Source organism: Arabidopsis thaliana (assembly GCF_000001735.4).
Source record: "Arabidopsis thaliana chromosome 1 sequence".
Lineage (NCBI taxonomy): Eukaryota > Viridiplantae > Streptophyta > Magnoliopsida > Brassicales > Brassicaceae > Arabidopsis > Arabidopsis thaliana.
Genome location: NC_003070.9, coordinates 18149414 through 18171014, shown reverse-complemented (window position 1 = coordinate 18171014; position 21601 = coordinate 18149414). Strand labels below are relative to the sequence as shown.

Below are 21601 nucleotides of genomic sequence, written 5' to 3'. Positions count from 1 at the left end.
TATTTTTTTAAACGTTGTTCAAGGATTGCATATTTTCTAATACGTCTGACCAGTGTGGTTAGAGTCTAAATGGAGTATTCTTGCCGTGTAACCAAACACCGCATCCATAGATCTTGATCTCCATTTGGGAGATTGCCTCTCTAGTTGGAACAAGTGAACTATCATCATCTTTTTTCTAACTTCTCTTTTTTAAAATTTTTTTTTGAAAATTGGGTGGTTTTCAACCTTCTTTTTCATAAAAAAAATCAGAATCATTAGAGTTGGATACACGTCTCAAAATAACATTCTATATCTCTCGTTGACATGTTCTCCATATGCTTTAAAACTAATTATAATCACTCGCAGTATTAACTTACCTTATCCGCATATATATATGTTCATCGAATGAAAACTATGAAGGTAAGGGTCAGCTATATATGAAGAGATGGAGTTGATCACTTAACTTAATGTCCCCAAACACAAATGAATAATTTTCTATACCAACTTGTTAGAAGCATCTATTAGGGAGTACTATTCTTTTTGCTTTTGGCACAGAGAACAACAAACTTTATACGATTTTTAGAGTTAAGCTCTTTGAAATAAAACCAGTCGGATAACAGAACTTTGAAATGACGCTTACTTATAGCCAAAGTTTCCCATAGGGAAAAACCCTAATTAGGCTAAAGGAAAAATAATTTTGTATTGAAATGTTAGAAAACGGCGCCTTAATGTTTTGAGTTAATGTTGTGAAATTGCAAATGTTAGAAAGTTCAGGGTTTTCTAGACATATTAGTATTTTATTTTGGCCGTTGACAATATATGGGTTTCGTTTCTTTAACTAGTATCCACTTGATCAGAACGTGATATAAAATAATATTTTGGAACTTAAAAAGATGTCAAGGGTCGTGTTATCCTCCAGAAATAGGAAAAATGGAGAAGTATTTTCATGGAGTTTTATGTGTGTTCATCATCACAGTTGCTTTTATACATGTTGTTCAGGCTCAAGATCCAAACGGTATTATCTTTAAACCTTTGAAATTAAGAAACACTCTTCATGTTCTTTTTCTTAATTTGTTTTTTCCTTTTCTGATAATTCCTTTACATTGATCCCCTTATTAGGATTTTTGTTTTGGTTTAATGTTTTATTAGGATTCATCACTTTGGATTGTGGTCTGTTACCTGATGGATCTCCATATACCAATCCATCTACTGGATTAACATTCACTTCGGATTCTAGTTTCATCGAGAGTGGAAAGAATGGCCGAGTCAGTAAGGACTCTGAGCGAAACTTCGAAAAAGCTTTTGTAACTCTAAGATACTTTCCAGATGGAGAGCGGAACTGTTATAACCTGAATGTCACACAAGGAACAAATTACTTGATTAGAGCAGCTTTCTTATATGGAAATTACGATGGTCTTAATACTGTCCCAAACTTTGATCTATTTATTGGCCCTAATAAGGTGACAACAGTGAATTTTAATGCAACCGGAGGTGGTGTGTTCGTGGAGATAATTCACATGTCAAGGTCAACCCCTTTGGATATTTGTCTTGTTAAGACAGGAACAACTACACCGATGATATCAACCTTGGAGCTACGACCTTTGAGAAGTGATACTTACATTAGTGCCATTGGGAGCTCCTTGCTCCTCTATTTTAGAGGTTATCTTAATGATTCAGGTGTCGTTTTACGGTACGTAAACTTTAATTTGTGAAATGAATCTTTTTCTTGGATCTTGGTATAAAAGATAATGAGTAAATATAAAAATATTTTTAATCTTTCTTTGATGCCAAACATCTTTGAGGTTTTGTCTAGCTATGTCTAATACAAGATACGTATAGGTACCCCGATGATGTCAACGACCGTAGATGGTTCCCATTCTCATATAAGGAGTGGAAAATTGTAACCACAACTCTCAATGTAAACACTTCAAATGGTTTTGATCTACCACAAGGTGCAATGGCATCGGCTGCAACCCGTGTTAATGATAATGGGACATGGGAATTTCCATGGAGCTTAGAGGATTCTACCACACGGTTTCACATTTACCTTCACTTCGCAGAGCTTCAAACTTTGTTAGCCAACGAGACTAGAGAATTCAATGTTTTGCTGAATGGAAAAGTTTATTATGGACCTTATAGTCCTAAAATGTTAAGTATAGATACTATGAGCCCCCAACCCGATTCGACATTGACATGTAAAGGAGGAAGTTGCCTCTTGCAGCTAGTGAAGACAACAAAGTCAACTCTTCCTCCTCTCATCAATGCTATTGAACTTTTTACTGTTGTTGAGTTTCCTCAATCAGAAACAAACCAAGATGAAGGTTCGTAAATTTACATTTTTCATACATATGAATTGTAGCTTTGAATGTGTTTGATTCTTGATATATTATTAACTATGAAATTCTAGTGATTGCTATCAAGAAGATCCAACTTACTTATGGATTGAGTAGAATTAACTGGCAAGGAGATCCATGTGTCCCCGAGCAGTTTTTGTGGGCTGGTTTGAAGTGCAGCAATATTAATAGTTCCACTCCACCAACAATCACTTTCTTGTAAGATTTTTCAATCACCATAACCGTATCATAATTAAAATTAAATTCTCTATTCTAAATATATCACAATTGAAACATTCTATTTTCATGAATGTATCACTAGAAACTTGTCTTCAAGTGGACTAACCGGGATCATTTCACCTTCCATCCAGAATTTGACCCATTTACAAGAGTTGTAAGTATCACACAAACACATGAACAAAAGCAAACATTTTCTGTTTTCTTCTGTGATTTCTGTGATGGAGCTTTTCTTTTAAAACAATATCAAATGGCAGGGATTTGTCAAATAACGACTTGACCGGGGATGTGCCTGAGTTTCTAGCTGACATAAAATCGCTCTTGATCATGTAAGTCTCTTAAGACAGTATGAAACATAATAATGTGTTTTAACTATTTTTATAAGTTGTCTCCTTGTATTATTATTATTTTTTTTTTTAATTATTTTTTTTTTTTTGATAAACAGTTGTCTCCTTGTATTATATATCTCTTTTTTATACCTTAACAGAAACTTAAGTGGAAACAATTTTAGCGGTCAACTTCCTCAAAAGCTTATAGATAAGAAAAGACTGAAGCTGAAGTAAGTATTTATTACATTGATCTTCAGTTGATGATTATCATAGGTCTGATCAATAAAATATATAATGAAATTTTAATTCATAGTGTTGAAGGAAACCCTAAGCTTCTTTGCACAAAAGGACCATGTGGAAATAAACCTGGAGAAGGTGGACATCCCAAAAAGAGTATAATTGTACCGGTTGTCTCATCAGTTGCTTTAATAGCTATTCTTATAGCTGCATTGGTTTTGTTTTTGGTTCTTAGAAAGAAAAATCCATCAAGGAGTAAAGGTATTTATGGTGAACGCATAAGCTCTTATAATTACTATACACTAGTAGAAACTATACAAAATCTATGAAATTTTTATATTGCAGAAAATGGTAGAACTTCAAGATCATCCGAGCCACCAAGAATAACAAAAAAGAAAAAGTTTACTTACGTGGAAGTTACTGAAATGACAAATAACTTTAGAAGTGTTCTTGGGAAAGGAGGGTTCGGTATGGTTTATCATGGATATGTAAATGGTAGAGAGCAAGTTGCTGTTAAAGTACTCTCACACGCTTCAAAACATGGCCATAAACAATTCAAAGCAGAGGTACTTATAACACCAAAATATTCCTCTATGCAAGTGTCTTTTGTTAGTTTTCAATAAATATGGACCATAGATTTGAAATATATGTGTGCTTTTGTGGTTCATTAGGTTGAACTTCTTTTGAGAGTTCATCACAAGAATTTGGTAAGCCTAGTTGGATACTGCGAAAAAGGGAAGGAATTGGCTCTTGTCTACGAATACATGGCTAATGGAGACTTAAAAGAGTTTTTCTCAGGTAAACCAAATTTAAGTATTATACCAGACACCTAATCTTAATCCATTTTCGATGGAACAAAAACATGTAACAAATCATTCTTGGTCATAAGTTAACGTCCTGGTTAAAAAACACCCAGGGAAGCGTGGTGATGATGTTTTAAGGTGGGAAACTAGATTACAAATAGCAGTGGAGGCCGCACAAGGTTAGTAAAGCCTTATATATGAACCTATTATTCTCTTAAAACTTTAGTTTTGTATGACATATATAGGTCCAAATGAATTTGTGACACTAGGTTTGGAGTACTTGCATAAAGGATGTAGACCACCAATTGTTCATAGAGATGTCAAAACCGCAAACATATTATTGGATGAACACTTCCAAGCCAAACTTGCTGACTTTGGGCTTTCGAGATCATTTCTAAACGAAGGAGAAAGTCATGTCTCGACAGTTGTTGCAGGAACTATTGGTTACCTTGATCCAGAGTATATACTTAACACACATTGTTTTATTCTTAATTCAAATGATTAGAAACAATTTCAACATATTTTACATAATGTCTTGCAGATATTACAGAACAAATTGGTTGACAGAGAAGAGTGATGTGTATAGTTTTGGGGTCGTTTTATTGGAGATCATAACAAATCAGCGCGTGATTGAGCGGACTCGAGAAAAGCCACACATAGCAGAATGGGTGAATTTAATGATTACCAAAGGAGATATTAGAAAAATTGTAGATCCAAATCTCAAGGGAGATTACCATTCTGATTCTGTTTGGAAGTTTGTGGAGCTAGCAATGACTTGTGTAAATGATTCTTCAGCGACAAGACCGACCATGACTCAAGTTGTTACCGAACTAACCGAATGTGTAACTTTAGAAAACTCAAGGGGAGGGAAAAGTCAGAACATGGGTTCAACGAGTTCAAGCGAAGTGACCATGACCTTTGATACCGAAGTGAACCCTGTGGCTCGCTAGACTGCGCAAGGAAAATATCGGTTGCATTACATTATGTACATTCACATAAAGCAAAAATATTTTTTGCATGATTTCTTTGATTTTACTATTGCCAATAGAAGGTAAATTTGATGCATTCCTTCATAGATGTACCGTGTACGTAATAGTTCTGTATAACAAATAAAGAACAAAAGGCCTAGATATGGCACATTGCAGTTCTGATCCGTCCTGCTTGTTTCTTTGATTAATAAAGAATTTGTTTGCAAACTAGTACAAAACTTAATTATAAAGGTAGTACAGTCACTATTCACAATTAGTAATATAGTCAGGGTTTTACTGTTTGTGAAATAGAAAACTTGTGAGATAGAAAAGAAAGTGGGGTAGAGGGTATAGAAAGGAAATTACAAACAAGGGCTTTTTGTTGGGTGAGAAAGAGAGAGACGTGTATAGAGTTTGTTTAGTGGGTCTGTTTTTTTTTTAAATTTATTTTTCTTTCTTTACTACATTTCATCCCTTCTAAGTTTAATAACTAAAATCTTCATTTGTAAATTTTATTTTTCTAAAATTTATCATAAAATAAAAAATCTATATTTTCTTCTCTATAATTTGATATGCATTTTGTTTCATGATTTTCTAAATTTTTATTACAAAGCACTTTACAACAGTCTAACGACAAAATTATCTGTACAGCATAATATCTGTACAAATATATGTACAACAGTTTAACGACAAAGTTATATTTTCGTTTGTATCCATCCCCTTTATTTTCGTAGTCATACTGTACAATTTTCAGAATTTCAAAACAGATGTACAGTTTACTCTGAATTTCGAAACAGCTATACAAAATACTATTATGGGTAATATATTGTATATTGCTCGTGTGTTGATTCAGATGGATGATTATGCCAAAGTATAGCTACAAAATCACCTAACAGTCAAAATTTAAAATAATTGTTCCAACATAAATATTTCGTATCGTGAAAAGTATAACTTTCTTTTTAAACAAAGACGGTGATTGCATTAACTCGTATCAAATCAATACCATGGCCAACTTAATGCATTAACTTTCAAATCAATATGAGATTGCATTCACTTTCTTTTTGGGTCTTCAAAAAGTTCAAAAACCTCAAGTGATTTCTCTACTTAAATTATCCTTATAATCTGAAAAAAGAGATTAATCAACTTCTTAAATTCTTCTTATGGTTTTGGTTTACTTTTACTTTTACATGAATAATACAGAAAAGAGCTATACATTCATCAGTAATACTTGCCATTTTGAAAGAAGTTCAGGTAATTTGCACAATGTTTTCTGTACATCGCTATCTGTACACCGCTATATGTACACCGCTATCTGTACAGCTATATATGTATAGATATTATTTGTACAGTACTCAGTAATATAAAAATTAAAAATAATTAAACAAAATGTATATCAAATAATAGAGAAAAAAATATTTTTTTTGTTTATATGATCAATTTTTTAAAAGTAAAATTTACAAATGAATATTTTAACTATTAAACTTTGCATGGATGAAATGTAATAAAGAAAGAAAAAAAAAAAATTAAATTAGAAAAGTCTGGCCCACTTCTCTCTCTCACCCTCTCTCTCTTTCTCAAACGCTCTCTTTCTTTCTAGGGAAATTTGCAAATATAACCAAGAAAAATTTAATAATTTAGAAACTAACACTTCAAAAACAAATAGATGATATTGTGTGTATTATATGTAATAAATACAATTCTATCCTCTTCTTCCTCTTTCTTCTGCGTGAAACATCTTCTCTCTTCCTTCTCCTTTTCTTTCACTACCACCACAACCACCACTACCTTTAAAGCCATTGTCGCCGGAAAATCGTATCCGGAGCCACCATCGTCGGAAAATCATCACTGGAGCCACCATCACCATCATTCTATTCTATTAAAATTTTGGATTGAAAATTGAAACTTGAGATGATATCATTTCGTTTAATGATTTTTGTTTGGGTTCCATGTATAGTATCTTAGGGTTTAGTTTTATTAGATCAATAGGTGTTTGTAATTAGATTGGGATAAACATAATTATTTTTTCTGGAAAAAATTCTTGGATTGAGGAGAAGACAAGAACCGGGAAGAAGGTGAAGGAAAGAGTGTGTTGTATTTTCACACCTCACATGTGCTACTCAATAAATTATGTATATTATAGTGTTAGATATTTAATAACTTTATGTAGATTGGTTATTCACCTAATTCACCCTTCTTTCTAACGCCCAAACAAAAAACTTTTTTTTATTTTTTTATTTTTAATGTGTAAAATATGTATATGGCATTGTCGTAAATATAAGAAACATCTGGGGATTACAATGTCTTCAAAACAGTAGAGCACAGTAAAACATGAGGAATTTGCCAATTGTAAATAGAGTATCTGTATTAGTTTTCTAATTAAGTTTGAAAAATATACTAAATTCCAACATATCTCTAAAATCAAATGAGTGCAAACATCACTACTGGTTATTGAAACTTGAAAGCAAGCCACGTAATAATTTGTATTATGATGAACACAAGAACCAGAAACAAGCTCATGAAGAAAACACAGTAGACGCTAAAAGGGGAAACTAGGTGGGATTACAATACCTTGAATTGCTTACCAATCGGATCAAACCCTAAAAAGCTTACCCAATCTACGAACATACGCACTACGCAGTTTAGGTAAAATTGCATACTGTCACTACAAGAAAATTGCCATTTACCGACTACAGTATTAGTCACTCTGTAGTCGTTAAACTCCTATTTACGACAAATAAACGACTATTAAAATTAGTCGCTAATCGAGAGTCGCTAAATAACGTAATCGTATTTTAGTCGCAAAAGAGCGACAAAGTTACGACTAAGTTTGGGTAATCGCTTTTTTAGTGACATTTTAGTCGTTAAATTTAGCGACTATTAGACGACAAATTAACGATTAACTTGAGGGTTATTTAGTCGTTGTAGGAAATTAGTCGTTAAAATTTACGACTACGTTGTCACTAAATTTAGCGACTATTAGACGACAAATTAACGATTAACTTGAGGGTTATTTAGTCGTTGTTGGTAATTAGTCGTTAAAATTTACGACTACGTTGTCACTATTTTTAAGACTGATTTGCGACTAAAATAGCATTTAGTCGGAAATTTTTGTGACTGAATTGTTATAAATAAACGACTGCTTGGTTACATTTTTGATGACTAAATTTGCGACTATTGTTGTTATTAGAACATCTATATGATTGTTATAATGATTGAAACCTTCCTGAGAAAACAAAACTTTACAATAAGCATAAACACAATACAAGAAGCATGAAAACAAATTTATTGTCATTTCAGAAAAGTACAAAACCCAAATTACAGAAACATGTTCGATTCACTACAACTTAGAATTTTGTTCAGCATAAGCACAAGCAACACAAGTACACATATAAAAACTTTGAGCCTTGATATTGAGTCTTGAGGAAGGAGTTAAGATTCAGACCTATGAAGCAGATGAAGAGGGAGAGGCAGCTGGAGAGGGTGAGATAGGATCTGTGGTTGTCTCCTTAGCTGAATGAGATTCGAGGAAATTGAGGAACCGAGGATCATTTTCGCGCAAAAACTTCTCCACTAAGGACAAGTGCTCAAGCTTCTTCTTCTGCTCATCTGCAGCTCGGGAATTCTCAGCTTCACGCCTCTGATTGTAAGAGACCTGCTCTTCTATCTTGCGTTGAGCTTCAAGTAATTGTTCTTGCAAAGCCACAAAAGAAGTTGAGTCACCTGCTTGCTTCCGCTTGCCATTGACAAGAGACTCTTTGAGGCTTCCTACTCCATAAGGAACGCCTCTTGAATCCCTCTCAGTGGACTGCATAGTATGATAAAAGCTGAGATTAGAGACTGAAAAAGACAACTCAAAAACACTAAATTGGGAAACATAAAACGTTACCTGAAGAAATATGGTTGTACATTCCTCAGCTGTGAGCTCCCGTACCCGCGAAGTGCCATCTGAAACAGCAGAAGCTTCAGCCTCGAGCTCAGACTGCCTCAGCTGCAAATTCTTCTGATATAACTCTGCAATCTTCTCTGCCTTTCGATCAACATACGTCCCATCAGGTTTTGTATGTGTTTTAATGAAAACGTCACCAATACTGACAGTTTTGCCCAATTGGTCTTCCTGTAATGAAAAAAAAAACAAGTCATAGAAAAGTACATTGAAACATCGAGTTAAAGTTGCAAAGGAGTAAACAGAGAGAAGACTTACCAATTCGTCCCGGATTTGATGATATGACTTAGACCCTGAGAAGTGTATGTGAGGACCTAGACCGTTACGGTCAGACATACGGGCATTTGAATAGATTTGACTTCTTTCCTGAGCTTCTTCAGTGTCCCAGTACGCAGTCATTTCCTTCCATAGAGTTTTCCCAATCCATTTAGGTTTCTTTCGACTAGTTCTTACAGTGCTAACCATGCCTTTCATTCGCCTTAAACAGATCTCGTTGAAGTAAAACTGAACAGTCCCTGTGATCAAAGGATCCCAATGGTGTGTTTTCTACAAATAGAAAAGGTAATGTCAGTAAAAAAAAGAAGTGTAATCAACTATATAAAAGAAGGGCTGAAAGAACACTTAACAGCAAACTCGAGGAAGTATTTCTCTTGTCTCTCTTGAGGCACACATGTCCAGCTGTAGTAGGGACCATCAAACTTGTTTGTAAACACTCTAGTGATATTCCTAACAAGTCGTGAGTTTGTGTCCCGAGTAAACCTCCATACACAAGAAAAACAAGCAGTTATATATGGCAGAAAATATCTAAATATCAGACCAAAGACTAGGAAAACATAAATTGTGGCTGCAAAGTACAAACAGATCATATAGAGCAGAACATAGATTGTGGCTGCAAAGTATCATCTAGAACTAAACTTACACAATGACAGACACGATACTTTGCAGCCACAAGCAGTTGTTCTCGCAAACAACAAGTAGAGTAGAGACCTAGACGACAAGGCTCTTCAAACACATTGCAATAGATTGTGGCTGCAAAGAACATCAAAATATCAAAGACCAAAGACCAACACAACACGAGACTAAAACAAAGAATCAATTCAGACATTTTCTCAATCTAATCAATCTCACAAAGCTCATTACTCAACTAAACCCTAAGATCAAAACACAACTTAACAAAACATGTTCTCGCAAACAACAAAATAAGACCAACACAACAAGACTCTTCAAACAACAGAATAGATTGTGGCTGCAAAGTAACATCTATAATATCAAAGACTTTCAGACCAACACAACACGTCACAAAGATCATTACCCAACTAAACCCTAATAACAAAACACATAACTTAAATCCTAAGAACAAAACTTTCAGACTTTCAGACCAACACAACACGAGACACAACAAAGAATCATTTCAGACATTTTCTCAATCTAATCAATCTCACAAAGCTCATTACTCAACTAAACCCTAAGATCAAAACACAACTTAAACTACTTGTTCTCGCAAACAACAAAATAAGACCAACACAACAAGACTCTTCAAACATGAGAATAGATTGTGGCTGCAAAGTAACATCTATAATATCAAGGACTTTCAGACCAACACAACAAAGAATCAATTCAGATATTTTCTTAATCTAATCAATCTCACAAAGCTCATTAGTCAACTAAACCCTAATTGAACACAACATGGGATCACAAACAAGAGAAGAAGAAGATCATACCAGGTGGTATTCGGTCGAGGAATGGGAGAGAGGACGGTGACGAACTTATCCCTCTCCGGCAACATAAGAAGATCGTTTAGGGATTGAAGTGTGTCCTCCTGGAGATCCGGCGACAGAGGTGGATATTCTTCGAAGTTGTTGCCTTGAGAGGATGGGTGACTGTGAGCCCGAGACTCTTGAACTACAGAAGGCGGAGGGTCTTGCTGAGAAGGCGGAGGGTCTTGTTGAGGAGCCGGAGGAACCTGCTGAGTAGTCGCGGCTTGATTTGCAGGATTGTTCTGCACTTCCACGGAGGCAGACCTTTGCACTTCAGGTTGTCGACTGCCAGAGTGCTGGAACAACTGCAGAGGCGGCGGATAGTTCCGAACATGAGCTGCCGTTGCCTGTAAAGGAGGACCGGCGTCTTCTGATGCAGGCGTCTGTAGCTGAGGCGACCGTTCTGCTGCCGGCGTGAAATCGTACTGGGACGGAAGAGAACGAGGTCGTCGACCAGCCGTGGATGTGGAGGCTCTCTGAGCAAGGTTAGGACTGGTTCGCTTCTTTTTTCCTCGCCCAAACATGATATTAAGGAGAGATCTAGATGAGACAGAGGTTCAAATCGATGAAATCGAAGAAGAAGAAGAGATTTAAGAGAAAAACGAAGAGGAAAGATTGATTTGGTAGGGTTTCAAAGAGGAAATCGAAGAGAGAGATTGAAGAAGAAGAAGACTGCAGATGTTTGGTAGAGAGATTAAGAGGAAAATCGAAGAGGAAGAGAGAAATTTGCTAGGGTTTCGCAGAGGAAATCGAAGAGGAAGAGAGAAATCGAAGAAGAAGGCTGCGGATGTTTCGAAGAGAAAGAGATGGAACTTAGGGTTTTGACATTGAAAGGGATTGGGCCTAATGGGTTTGGGCCTAAAAAGTTCTCGAAATTTAAACATTAGTCGCTATATTGTCACATATTAGTCACCAATTTTGGGCCTCGAAATTTTTGGCCCAATAATTTTTATGTAGTCGCTAAATTGTCACAAATTAGTCGCCATATTTGGGCCTCGAGTTATTTTGGCCCAATAGAATGGTTATAGTCGCTAAATTGTCACAAATTAGTCACCCTATTTGGGCCTCGAGTTATTTTGGCCCAATACAATGGTTAGTCGCTAAATTGTCACAAATTAGTCGCTTTATTTAATTTTTAATAATTGGGTTTGGGCCTTGTGTTTTTTTGGGCCATAGATATTCAAAAATAGTAATTATCTATAATAAAAATATAAATAAACATAACATACTTAATCAAATATAGTTTTTCAAAATAATTTAAAAATGTTTGCATAGTATTTCAAAATAACTTAAGTACATATCATAATTACTAGAAATAACTTAAGTACATATCATAAACACAAAACTAATATTGTTCTTCGTCTTGTTGTTCTTCATCATCAGAAGACGATAAATTACATCGAAATTCATCTTCTGGATCAGCATCTCCAGCATCTAAATCGAGGTTTATGGGGTTGCGATTGATTGTCAAATTGTCGAGTATAAGATCTTCTATTGTTGTTATTAAAACAGCATCATCATTTTCTGTTTGCAATAAACTCGGGTCTTTATTTTCATATTCTTCTAATATGTTTCCCCTTAGATTTACTTTTAAAACATTGAGCCACTCCCGCTTTGGTTTTTTCGTGTATGGATAGGAATAAAGCACACTTGTTCCGCTTGAGATGCTGTTTGTAAATGCACCATATTTAGAGAATTAGATATTTGTATATGAACTAGAAAAACTAAATGACCATATATATATACCATACGTACCTAAAATAAAGGGTTCGTATTTGTTATATTTCCTCGATGAAAGAACGTCGACAACACCACTATTGCTCCTCCGAGTACCTCTTCCGAGCTTAGGGTCATACCACGAACATTTAAAAAGTGTGATTTTCAAACTGACCACCCCCTCATACTCAAGTTCTATGATATCAGTTAAGTTGCCGTAAAAATCTGCTGCGTCAGATGCATCCGTATAATTTTCACCTTTCACACATACACCATAGTTACAAGTCTTACGTCCTGCTCCATGACTCTGCGTATGAAAAAAAATAGCCTCTTGTAAAATACATTGGCCATGTTTTGACTTTGTGCAAAGGTCCATTGACTATCTCTTGAACCCAAGTTGGAAAAGGATTACTAGAGTTCCAATATGTAACCTGTATGCAAATTTAGAAATAAACATCATTATAGAGATAAGAATAACAATAAATAAATGCAAATCATATATATTATAAACTATTTAGACATATATAATCTTTCACCCACACATGATATTCCTCGTTTCTTTTCACGAAGAGTTCTTTTTCGTTCAATCCTGGATATTTAATAGAAAGAAAATCTTCGAACATACTATATAAAGACAAAAACAACATATAAGGGTTAGTAAACAAACATTTATATAATTAACTTAAAATGGGAGTATGACTTTGTTATATACCTCTCAATTACTTGAAAATAATCACAATTCCGTATAACATATCCATGTGCGCATTGATAGTCTTCCTCTGATAGCCATACTTCACGTATTTCTCCACTTGGACGACCAACAGAACTAAATATAGTAGGTACTCCAGGAACATGATATACAGGAACTTCACCCTCATTGAATCTTGTTAACCTGATCCAAAAGAGGTAATTCATGGTTATTTTTGCGCATTGAAAACTTGCATCACATCGATAATTCATGGTTACCTTGATTTTGTTTGTATATCATCGGCAAAGTAGTGCTCTGAGAAATAAGAAATCTCGTCATTGATATATGACTCAACAATTGATCCGGCTGCATATCTTTTATTTTTTGCTTTTCCTTTCAACTTTTTGAAAAACCTCTCAAAAGGATACATCCACCTATATTGGACAGGACCGCCCAATTCTGCTTCGTAGGGGAGATGTATAGGCAGGTGCTCCATAACATCAAAAAATGATGGTGGGAAGATCTTCTCTAAGTTGCATATGATCAAAACAATGTTCTGCTTAAGAATTTGAACGTGACTTTTCTGCAAAGTTCTCGAACATAAGTCCCTAAAAAATGCGCCAACCCCTGGAAAAAAAAAATCATCATCTCAAGTGCATATATGATATAAAGAGTAAATTATATTCTTATTTTACCTGATAATGCAAGGTGAACGTTCCGGTCGAGGAGTTCTGCAAAGATAAATGGAAGTAATCGCTCCATAAAAACATGGCAATCATGACTCTTCATACCTGATAACTTCCCATTCTCCATATCAACACAACTACTCAAATCAGACGAATAACCATCAGGGAATTTGATTGCATGTTTAACACATTGCAATAAACTCATTTTGGCTTCATTTGTCAATGTATAAGCTGGAAATGGAGCTTTTCTCTTACTATCAATATGTAAGTCAGGCCGAGAACAAAATCGTTCTATATCCATTCTTGCCATTATGTTGTCCTTTGATTTACCCTTCACGCTCATAAGAGTATTCATTATGTTATCCAAAAAATTCTTCTCTGTATGCATCACATCGATACAATGTCGGAGATTCAGATCCTTCCAATATGGAAGCTCCCATAATATGCTTTCCTTGTGCCAATTATGTTCCTTCCCATAGCCTGGCATCTTCTTTTCGTGACCGTTGCCACCAACATCCTTGGTTCTTGGTGGATTTACACCAGACAACCGCTCGTAATAAATTTGCTCACCGGTTAAAGACTCAGGTGGATACTCGGTAGAAGCGTCTTTTCCTTTTCGGAAGTCTTTTTTGTTCTTCCGTAATGGATGACCATGAGAAAGAAATCTTCGGTGACAATCAAACCAGCACGTCTTCCTTCCATTAGGTAGATAAAAAGAGTTAGTACTTTCCATGCAAATTGGACAAGACAGTTTACCGTGGGTTGTCCATCCTGATAACATGCTGTACGCCGGAAAGTCGCTTATCGTCCACAGCAACACTGCTTTTAGATTAAAATTTTGATTCAAAGACACATCATATGCATCGATTCCAGTAGACCATAACTCTTTTAGCTCCTCAATAAGAGGTTGGAGGAAGACATCGAGACTACCTCGCGGGTGATTTGGCCCAGAATTCAAAATTGTAAGAAACAAGTACTCTATATTCATGCACATACCCGGTGGTAAATTGTATGGAGTCAGGATCACAGGCCACAAAGAATGATTTCGCGACATGCCAAATGGATTGAATCCATCGGTACATAATCCGAGATAAACGTTACGGGGTTCTTCGGCAAACATGGGATGTAGCTCTTGAAAATATCTCCACTCCGCCGCATCTGAAGGATGATTCATTTCTTCTTCTTTTGATTGGTGCTCTGCATGCCAACGCATTGCAGCTGCCGTCTTGTGGCTCTGATACATTCTCTTCAATCGGTCACCAATAGGTAGATACCGCATACGACTATATGGCACTTTGGTTCTTCGACGGTAGTCATCCATAGGCTTCCATCTTTGAGCACTACAAAACCGACATTTATCTTCCTTTTCGTCTTCCTTCCAGAAAATCATACAATTGTTAATACAAACATCAATTGTATAATAAGGAAGGCCTAAATTGCACATCAATTTTTCTGTCTTGTAATGCGAATCAGTAGCTTGGTTTCCTTCTGGTAAAAAATCTGTCAACATTTGATATACCGAATCCACACATCTTTCACTCATATTATGATCCGCCTTGTTCTGCATGACTCGAGCTGCTAACGATAATTGAGACTGGCCTTGTCGACAACCATCGTACAATGGATTTTGAGCACCTTCTAACAAGTCGTAGAATTTTTTAGAATGGTTATGTACTGGTTCCTCCACATTCTGATTAGTACCGTCTTGATGATAGTTATCATCAAACCCCACGTTATAACGAAATGCATCGTTCACCATATCCACATATGGATCTTCTACAACATTACCCACATCCACATATGGATCTTCTACAACATTACCCACACTTTCATAATTCTCTCTTAGATACGTACTATCAATTACATAATTACTCGTTCCTACATTCATGTTGAAATCTTCCCCATGCATATACCAAACATAATAATCTGGCATAAATCCTTGACTAAACAAATGACTACTAACTTTTCTACCCGAGACGATATGTTTTTTATTCTTGCACACAGCACAAGGACAATGGAATTTACCTCGACAACTTTGTACTATAGGCTGGCTATTAGCAAATGTCAAGAACTCCTCCACTCCTGCGACGTATTCTGCTGACAAATTCCCCGTCATTTCATCGAACCTCTTGTACATCCAATCTCGATTAAAACCACCGCTACTCGGATAATTATAGTTTCCCGCCATTATAAGACTAATAATAAAACTAAATATATTTTTAAACGTTTTTTTTCTTCAAAAATGTTTATTTTTTTTAAAGGTAATATTAGTATTGTGTTTGTGTTGTGAATGAATATTTTGTACGAGAACACGACTAAAACACGACTAAATAGTGTAGTCGTTTAAAGTAGGTACAACAACTTACAAAACGAATTACATGTTTTTTTAATCGAAAATTACGTCTATTTTGCGACTATATTTAATGACACGCCGTTGTAGTCATCCAATAGTCGCTATTTAGAGGACTATTACGAGCTGTCGTATATTAGTCGGCAAATTACGTCTATTTTGCGACTATATTTAATGACACGCCGCAGTTGTCATATAATAGTCGCTATTTAACGACTATTACAACGTGTCGTATATTAATCGCAAAATAGCGACTAATTTACGACTACATTTGGCGACTCATTAAGAAGTGTCATATAATAGTCGCCCTTTAGCGACTACCAAGGCGTCTCACCTCTACAGTGGTAATTTGGCGACTAACTAACGTCTATGTTTTTGTTAGTTGTAAATTAGTCGTATAATTGTAGCCAAATAGTCACCAAATATAGCGACTATGTATGTAATCGCCGGGTGTAGTGGGTATTTAACAGTTTTCTTGTAGTGTGTCCTGTGACCGGATTACATATCATAGGCAAGTTTTCTTGTAGTGTGTCCTGTGACCGGATTACATATCATAGGCACTGTATCCTTATCATCATCTTTTGAGAATTGTATACCTTGGAAAAAGAGCAAACCAGATGCATAGCTAAATCTACGACTGTATCGACATATGTCTCCAGAGATTTTGATATGAAAATCGGCAGCTAGTATATGAGACGACTTCTCATTATACGGATTCTGAATTTCTTAGGCTGAGGCGATGAGAAGAAGAGCCACTCAGGATATTGTGCGACGATTAATAAGAGACGCGGCCAAGCGGAGGACCTGGTCAAGAACAGCTCCGTGAAATATGGATGGAAAAGCATGTAACCCCATAGCTTCGACACGCAACAAAACCTAGCGATTGACTTTGCCGGCAATCTCAAGAATATCTCGTTAATGAGATCACTTGGGATGGAATCTTGGCCGTTGATAAATCAAAGGGCACACGCAGATTCTCGAGTGAAATATGAGAGATATAGGCTAACACACGAATTTTGTCAATGGACATTCAGAAAGGCAAAGAAAATATCATCAGTTTTCGTTTTTGTAACTATTGAAATATTTAATTTCACCGCATATATAACTATTTGTAACACTCATCAACATATGGAATTTTGATACCATGCATGCATCCAGACTTTGTGGAGGCTGTGATATGAAGTTTTGAGCCTTAAACCTAAAAATGTAGAAAGTTCTTTCATCATAGGCTTCAAAGTGTTTGCAAAAATTAGAGATATCAAATTTTTGCTATTTTGTAATCCAGAAAAGCATATAAATATTCTTACCATTAATTTGTTTGATATGTTATTAAAGTTCTAGTTAAATTAGAAGAACATAATAGTATGTGTAAATAAAGTTTTCATAATGCCAAACAAAAACCACGCTTACTCTATAATATAGTTCGATCTACGATTACAAACCAAAACCATCTCTAAGTCCTGATCATATTTTATGTAGACGTACGATTTCATTTCTGGCACCCTTGAGTCTCTCTTTGGGCGGTTGCACCTTTTTCTTAATTTCTACCATGACCTCCACAAACATCAAATCGGACAACTTGGGCTAGAAACTGGAGTTGTAATCATTAAGAATATATATGAATTATAGTATCTAATTATAGTCTTATTATTAATATGATTGCATTGATATGTTACAGATCAAAACTTGATTAGTCTTTTACAATTTATGTTACACAATATGTAATCACGAGTACTATTATACAAGCGTGTATGTGTCAGGTTAATTATACACATATCACATATGTAAGAATTATGGCTCCTTCAGCCTTGAAAGAAAGGTACATTGTGATCAATCTCACGAGGCCGGACGCAATCTGATTTCATCCATCCGATTCTCCGTTTCACATTGTCGTACACGATCAAGTGTCCACGCATCGAGATATCTGCAATAAGAAAACAAAACATGTATCTCATAAGTTTCAACTTAATTGTGATTATTCAGATAAGAAAATTATGGGTTTTACAGCTAGAATGTTATTTTTACCTCCAAGAATAATAGTGGAACCATCATGAACACTGCTTCCATCTAATATCCCAAGACAGACATTTCCTTTGTTCTGCATCAAAACTCGAATATATATAAAGCCAAATCGAAATCGAAGAATTGCAATTGTTAGAGCTTATAAAAAGTGCTTACGCTGATGATCAAGTAATCCTCGGGTTGAATCAAAAGTTTTCTTGATATGATCAACCATTTGCTCCCTATTTGCAGAGTTATTGGTCTGAAGAACTTCTTAACATCCGACAAGGAACTGCATATTATCGAAACAAATAACTCTTCAGAGATATGATCTTTCTTTCACCACAGAAATCAATATGGTTTTACAAAAGATCAAATTTTCTCAAATTACCTAAACGGGAAGTTAGTTTTGGCTCGCCAGCAGATAGGCAGTGTTTCGTCTGAATCATCGCGTGTTAGTTCTAAACCAGAAACTTCTTGAAGCTTTCACCAACAAAAATAGTAAAACACCATTGACCCGAAGAACTTCATCTAAAAAAGGCTGATTTTAGTTTCTGAATTTGAATACTTACTGATGTGACCAATTGGGAGTAAGCCTGGTTAGGGAAGTATGTATAGGAACTTCCTGTGTCAAATAAGACTTTCCCTACTCTTCCGTTTTCCCCATCTAAGCTAAGCATACCCTGCCCGTAGCTCATCTTTGTAACTTGCATCTGATAAGCATCCCTGAAAGAACCCAAAAATGTACATTACCTTAGCATATATGCAAGTGACAAAGATTGAAGCTTTTGGGAATATATTCAGATAAGAATCCAATCAAGCGATTCTAAGCTGCTAGGTTTCGCAGATTAGGCTGGTTTTCGTTAAGCACTTACAAGCGGGAATCGTGAAGCATAGGAACCCATGTCATTCCGTGTGATGGAACCAAATCACTTCCCATGAAGATATATCCTTCACCGTTTAAATCAGAGGCAAGGCAATGGCCAACCACATTGCTGATAATACCTCTGCTTGCAAGTTGAGAAGGTAAGCTAATTTTAGCTCTGCTTAGACCGAGAATCCCGTCTGTCTTTAGCAGAGTATTCAACAGTAGTCCTTGCTGATCATACCCGCACCTTAAAGTTCAAATCACGAAAGCCAAAGTCACAACATGAAACACTCAGATATTCCGTAACAGAATCACAAATTGTTAACGGAGAATGATATTTACCCGAAAACTATATCTGACTCGGCTAGTGATCCGTTATGGAGTTTGAGATGAAACTTATCTTTGGTGAGAACTCCCATGGAGTAGCTATGATCAGCATATTCAATCTCGTAGTCACATTGATGACAATTTTCACAATGTTCTGTCAGTTGATTCCTTTGGACTTCTACACAAAAGGCCTCTGAAGATCTCACTAAGTTATCTTTTCTAGGCTTATATAGTTGATTTGCTCCCTAAAACCAAAATCCAGAAAGTTCATCACTAAATTCACAGAGAGATTCTCCTAAAATCTAAAAAAACTTGATCTTTATTCTTTACCTTAGCACAACTAGTACAAGGAGCATCACATTGGATCCAAGTCAATTCACTTCCCGTATCAATATCAAGATGATAGTATTGTCCATCTTCAGGCTTTCCAACAAGAATGCGTGTATAATACAGCCTGCAACAAAAGCAAAAAAAGACAATCTTTGTTTACTTGTGCTTTAAGAAACAAACCACACATTCAGATTACAGAGTATTAGATACAATGCATACATACCCATCTGGATACACATTACCACCGACGGGAAAAATCGTAGTGGAGGAGTCAATAGAACCGGCACTTGTAGATAAAACATCGTTGACTTTTACAGGGTTGACCAGCTCTAAATCCATTGATTCCACAAAGTTTTCATTCTCTAAACCTAAATCTTCCTCTAAGATCCGCTCGTGGAACTCTCGAGCTCTCAATTTGTGATATACAGGGAAAACAAACGACGCCGTTTCACGGAGATTATCGTCGTCGTCACGGTTCCTCTCATCAGGAGAAACCCTAAACATTTGAACAGAGTTGGGAAAAACAGAGGCGTAGAAAGCAACCGCGAGAAGCGAGATTCCGAGAAGACCCAGAACTAATCTCGGCGAATTCATTGAGAGATCCGAGAACAAGAGGCGAGATTGTTGGTTTCGGTGAAGTGGGTCGGGTTGAAAACTCGGGTTTGGGTTATCCTCGGGTGGGATTTCGAGTGGGTAATCGTGGTCAGTGAGAGTGAAAGCAGAGATTGTTTTGCCTTGTGAAGGATCATCAGATGGTGGGAGAGTGATTATGACTACGCTGTGGACTCGTTGTTGTTGTTGCTGGTCATGAAGATCTGGTTCCATTCTGTGATGTCTCCGATCGAATTGGGCTGGTTTTGATCGGAGAGAGAATGGAAACAGGACGAGAAAGAAAAATGGCAGACTAGGAGTGGTCAAGAGTCAAGAGGCTTTCGTTATACGAGACGGAAGCTGCGAGGAAGGAGAGGGTTATTTTATTTGAAGTAAATGTTTGAAAAATATGAATTACACTTACCAAAAAAAAAAAAAAAAAAAAATGAATTTTACTTACACATAAAATTCATTTTTATTAAACCCTCCCTATAAATGTTCTTTTTAAAAAAAAAAGTATATATGGAGGACAATAAAAATAGCTTTTAGTAAAAAACTTTAATAGTTTTAACAAATTTTATAATTTCTTGCTTTACATTTATTTTTCCTTTTTCCTGTCAATTTGATTTCTTTTATTTAACTCAATAAAAATATATGATACAACTTTAATTTACATGATAAAAATTTAGAAATAAATAAATATGTAATCATAAAATAACTATACAACATACATTTCAAAAACATTATGTCAAACAAGATATGTTAGGAAAAACAAAATTTTTTACATGCTATACAAAAATATATATAAATTAGAAAAGAAACATAAAATAAAACTTGTGTGTTCATGTATTTATTAACTATTGTAATGTTAATTTTATGTGTGTTAAATTTCTAAATATAATATTATTGCTGTATAAAATTGTTTTTAAATGTAATGTTTTTTTATTTTAATAATTTCAATTTTGATGTTAATGTATTTAAATTTATATGAATATAATTGAAATAATTGAATTTAATAGAATTATTGTGAGATATATGCAAGCTATAAGGACTCAATGAAAATATGTGAAAGATTTTAAGGGTGTTATGCACCCTCAAAAATAAAGGTTTTAAGGTTTGTTGGAGTTAAAAAACTTCAAAATTTAAAAGTTTGAGGTTTGATGGAGATGTTCTAATCCTCTCGTTTTTTTCTCTTCGATATATGAACTGAAAAAGTATGAGGACCCCGAAAAAATCTTGGACTTTCTTTCTTGTCATATAATATAAACAACAACCTGCATTACTATTTACTAGTTTGAAGAATATCTGAGATGTAGTATTTATACTATGGGGTTAATGCTAATAAAGAGATGGATCAGTGGCAAGAGCAAAGAAGCACCACCCTTGTAGTTTCAAATATTTGTTGAGTTTTGCTTTATAATTTGGTCATCTTAGTAACAAATAAAATTGAATATCAGA

At 35.4% G+C, this 21601-nt stretch overlaps 2 protein-coding genes and 4 pseudogenes across 8 annotated transcripts; 1 reads left to right on the top strand and 5 right to left on the bottom strand.

Moving 5' to 3' along the window:
- Window positions 1-909: 909 nt before the first annotated feature.
- On the top strand, window positions 910-4887 carry AT1G49100 (Leucine-rich repeat protein kinase family protein; the record flags this gene model as incomplete). Its single annotated transcript, NM_103800.2, has 13 exons — window positions 910-994; window positions 1129-1669; window positions 1819-2300; window positions 2387-2531; window positions 2635-2706; window positions 2807-2878; window positions 3037-3108; window positions 3192-3376; window positions 3461-3681; window positions 3787-3913; window positions 4032-4097; window positions 4188-4377; window positions 4460-4887. The coding sequence occupies 13 exons, from the start codon at window positions 910-912 to the stop codon at window positions 4866-4868; spliced, it is 2667 nt and encodes an 888-aa protein (NP_175336.1). The 3' UTR covers window positions 4869-4887.
- Window positions 4888-8328: 3441 nt separating this feature from the next.
- AT1G49090 lies at window positions 8329-9695 on the bottom strand (annotated as a pseudogene; the record flags this gene model as incomplete). The annotated part of the gene is made up of 1 exon: window positions 8329-9695.
- Window positions 9696-10550: 855 nt separating this feature from the next.
- Window positions 10551-11126, bottom strand: AT1G49080 (annotated as a pseudogene; the record flags this gene model as incomplete). Its single annotated transcript has 1 exon — window positions 10551-11126.
- A 208-nt stretch (window positions 11127-11334) lies between these two features.
- AT1G49070 lies at window positions 11335-15864 on the bottom strand (annotated as a pseudogene; the record flags this gene model as incomplete). Its single annotated transcript has 1 exon — window positions 11335-15864.
- A 691-nt stretch (window positions 15865-16555) lies between these two features.
- On the bottom strand, window positions 16556-16970 carry AT1G49060 (annotated as a pseudogene). Its single transcript has one exon.
- A 680-nt stretch (window positions 16971-17650) lies between these two features.
- On the bottom strand, window positions 17651-20549 carry AT1G49050 (Eukaryotic aspartyl protease family protein). 3 transcript variants are annotated; one of them, NM_103798.5, is made up of 9 exons: window positions 19776-20548; window positions 19553-19676; window positions 19238-19467; window positions 18903-19142; window positions 18600-18753; window positions 18419-18510; window positions 18205-18319; window positions 18052-18124; window positions 17651-17950 (listed from the first exon to the last, which is right to left on the bottom strand). In NM_103798.5, the coding sequence occupies exons 1-9, from the start codon at window positions 20375-20377 to the stop codon at window positions 17829-17831; spliced, it is 1752 nt and encodes a 583-aa protein (NP_564539.1). In that variant the 5' UTR covers window positions 20378-20548; the 3' UTR covers window positions 17651-17828. The 3 variants fall into 3 exon arrangements, with proteins under 3 accessions (NP_564539.1, NP_001077691.1, NP_001321829.1); NM_001084222.1 differs by having other exon boundaries at window positions 17654-17950; window positions 19772-20477; NM_001333365.1 differs by lacking the exons at window positions 17651-17950; window positions 18052-18124; window positions 18205-18319; window positions 18419-18510 and having other exon boundaries at window positions 18543-18753; window positions 19776-20549.
- Window positions 20550-21601: the final 1052 nt, after the last annotated feature.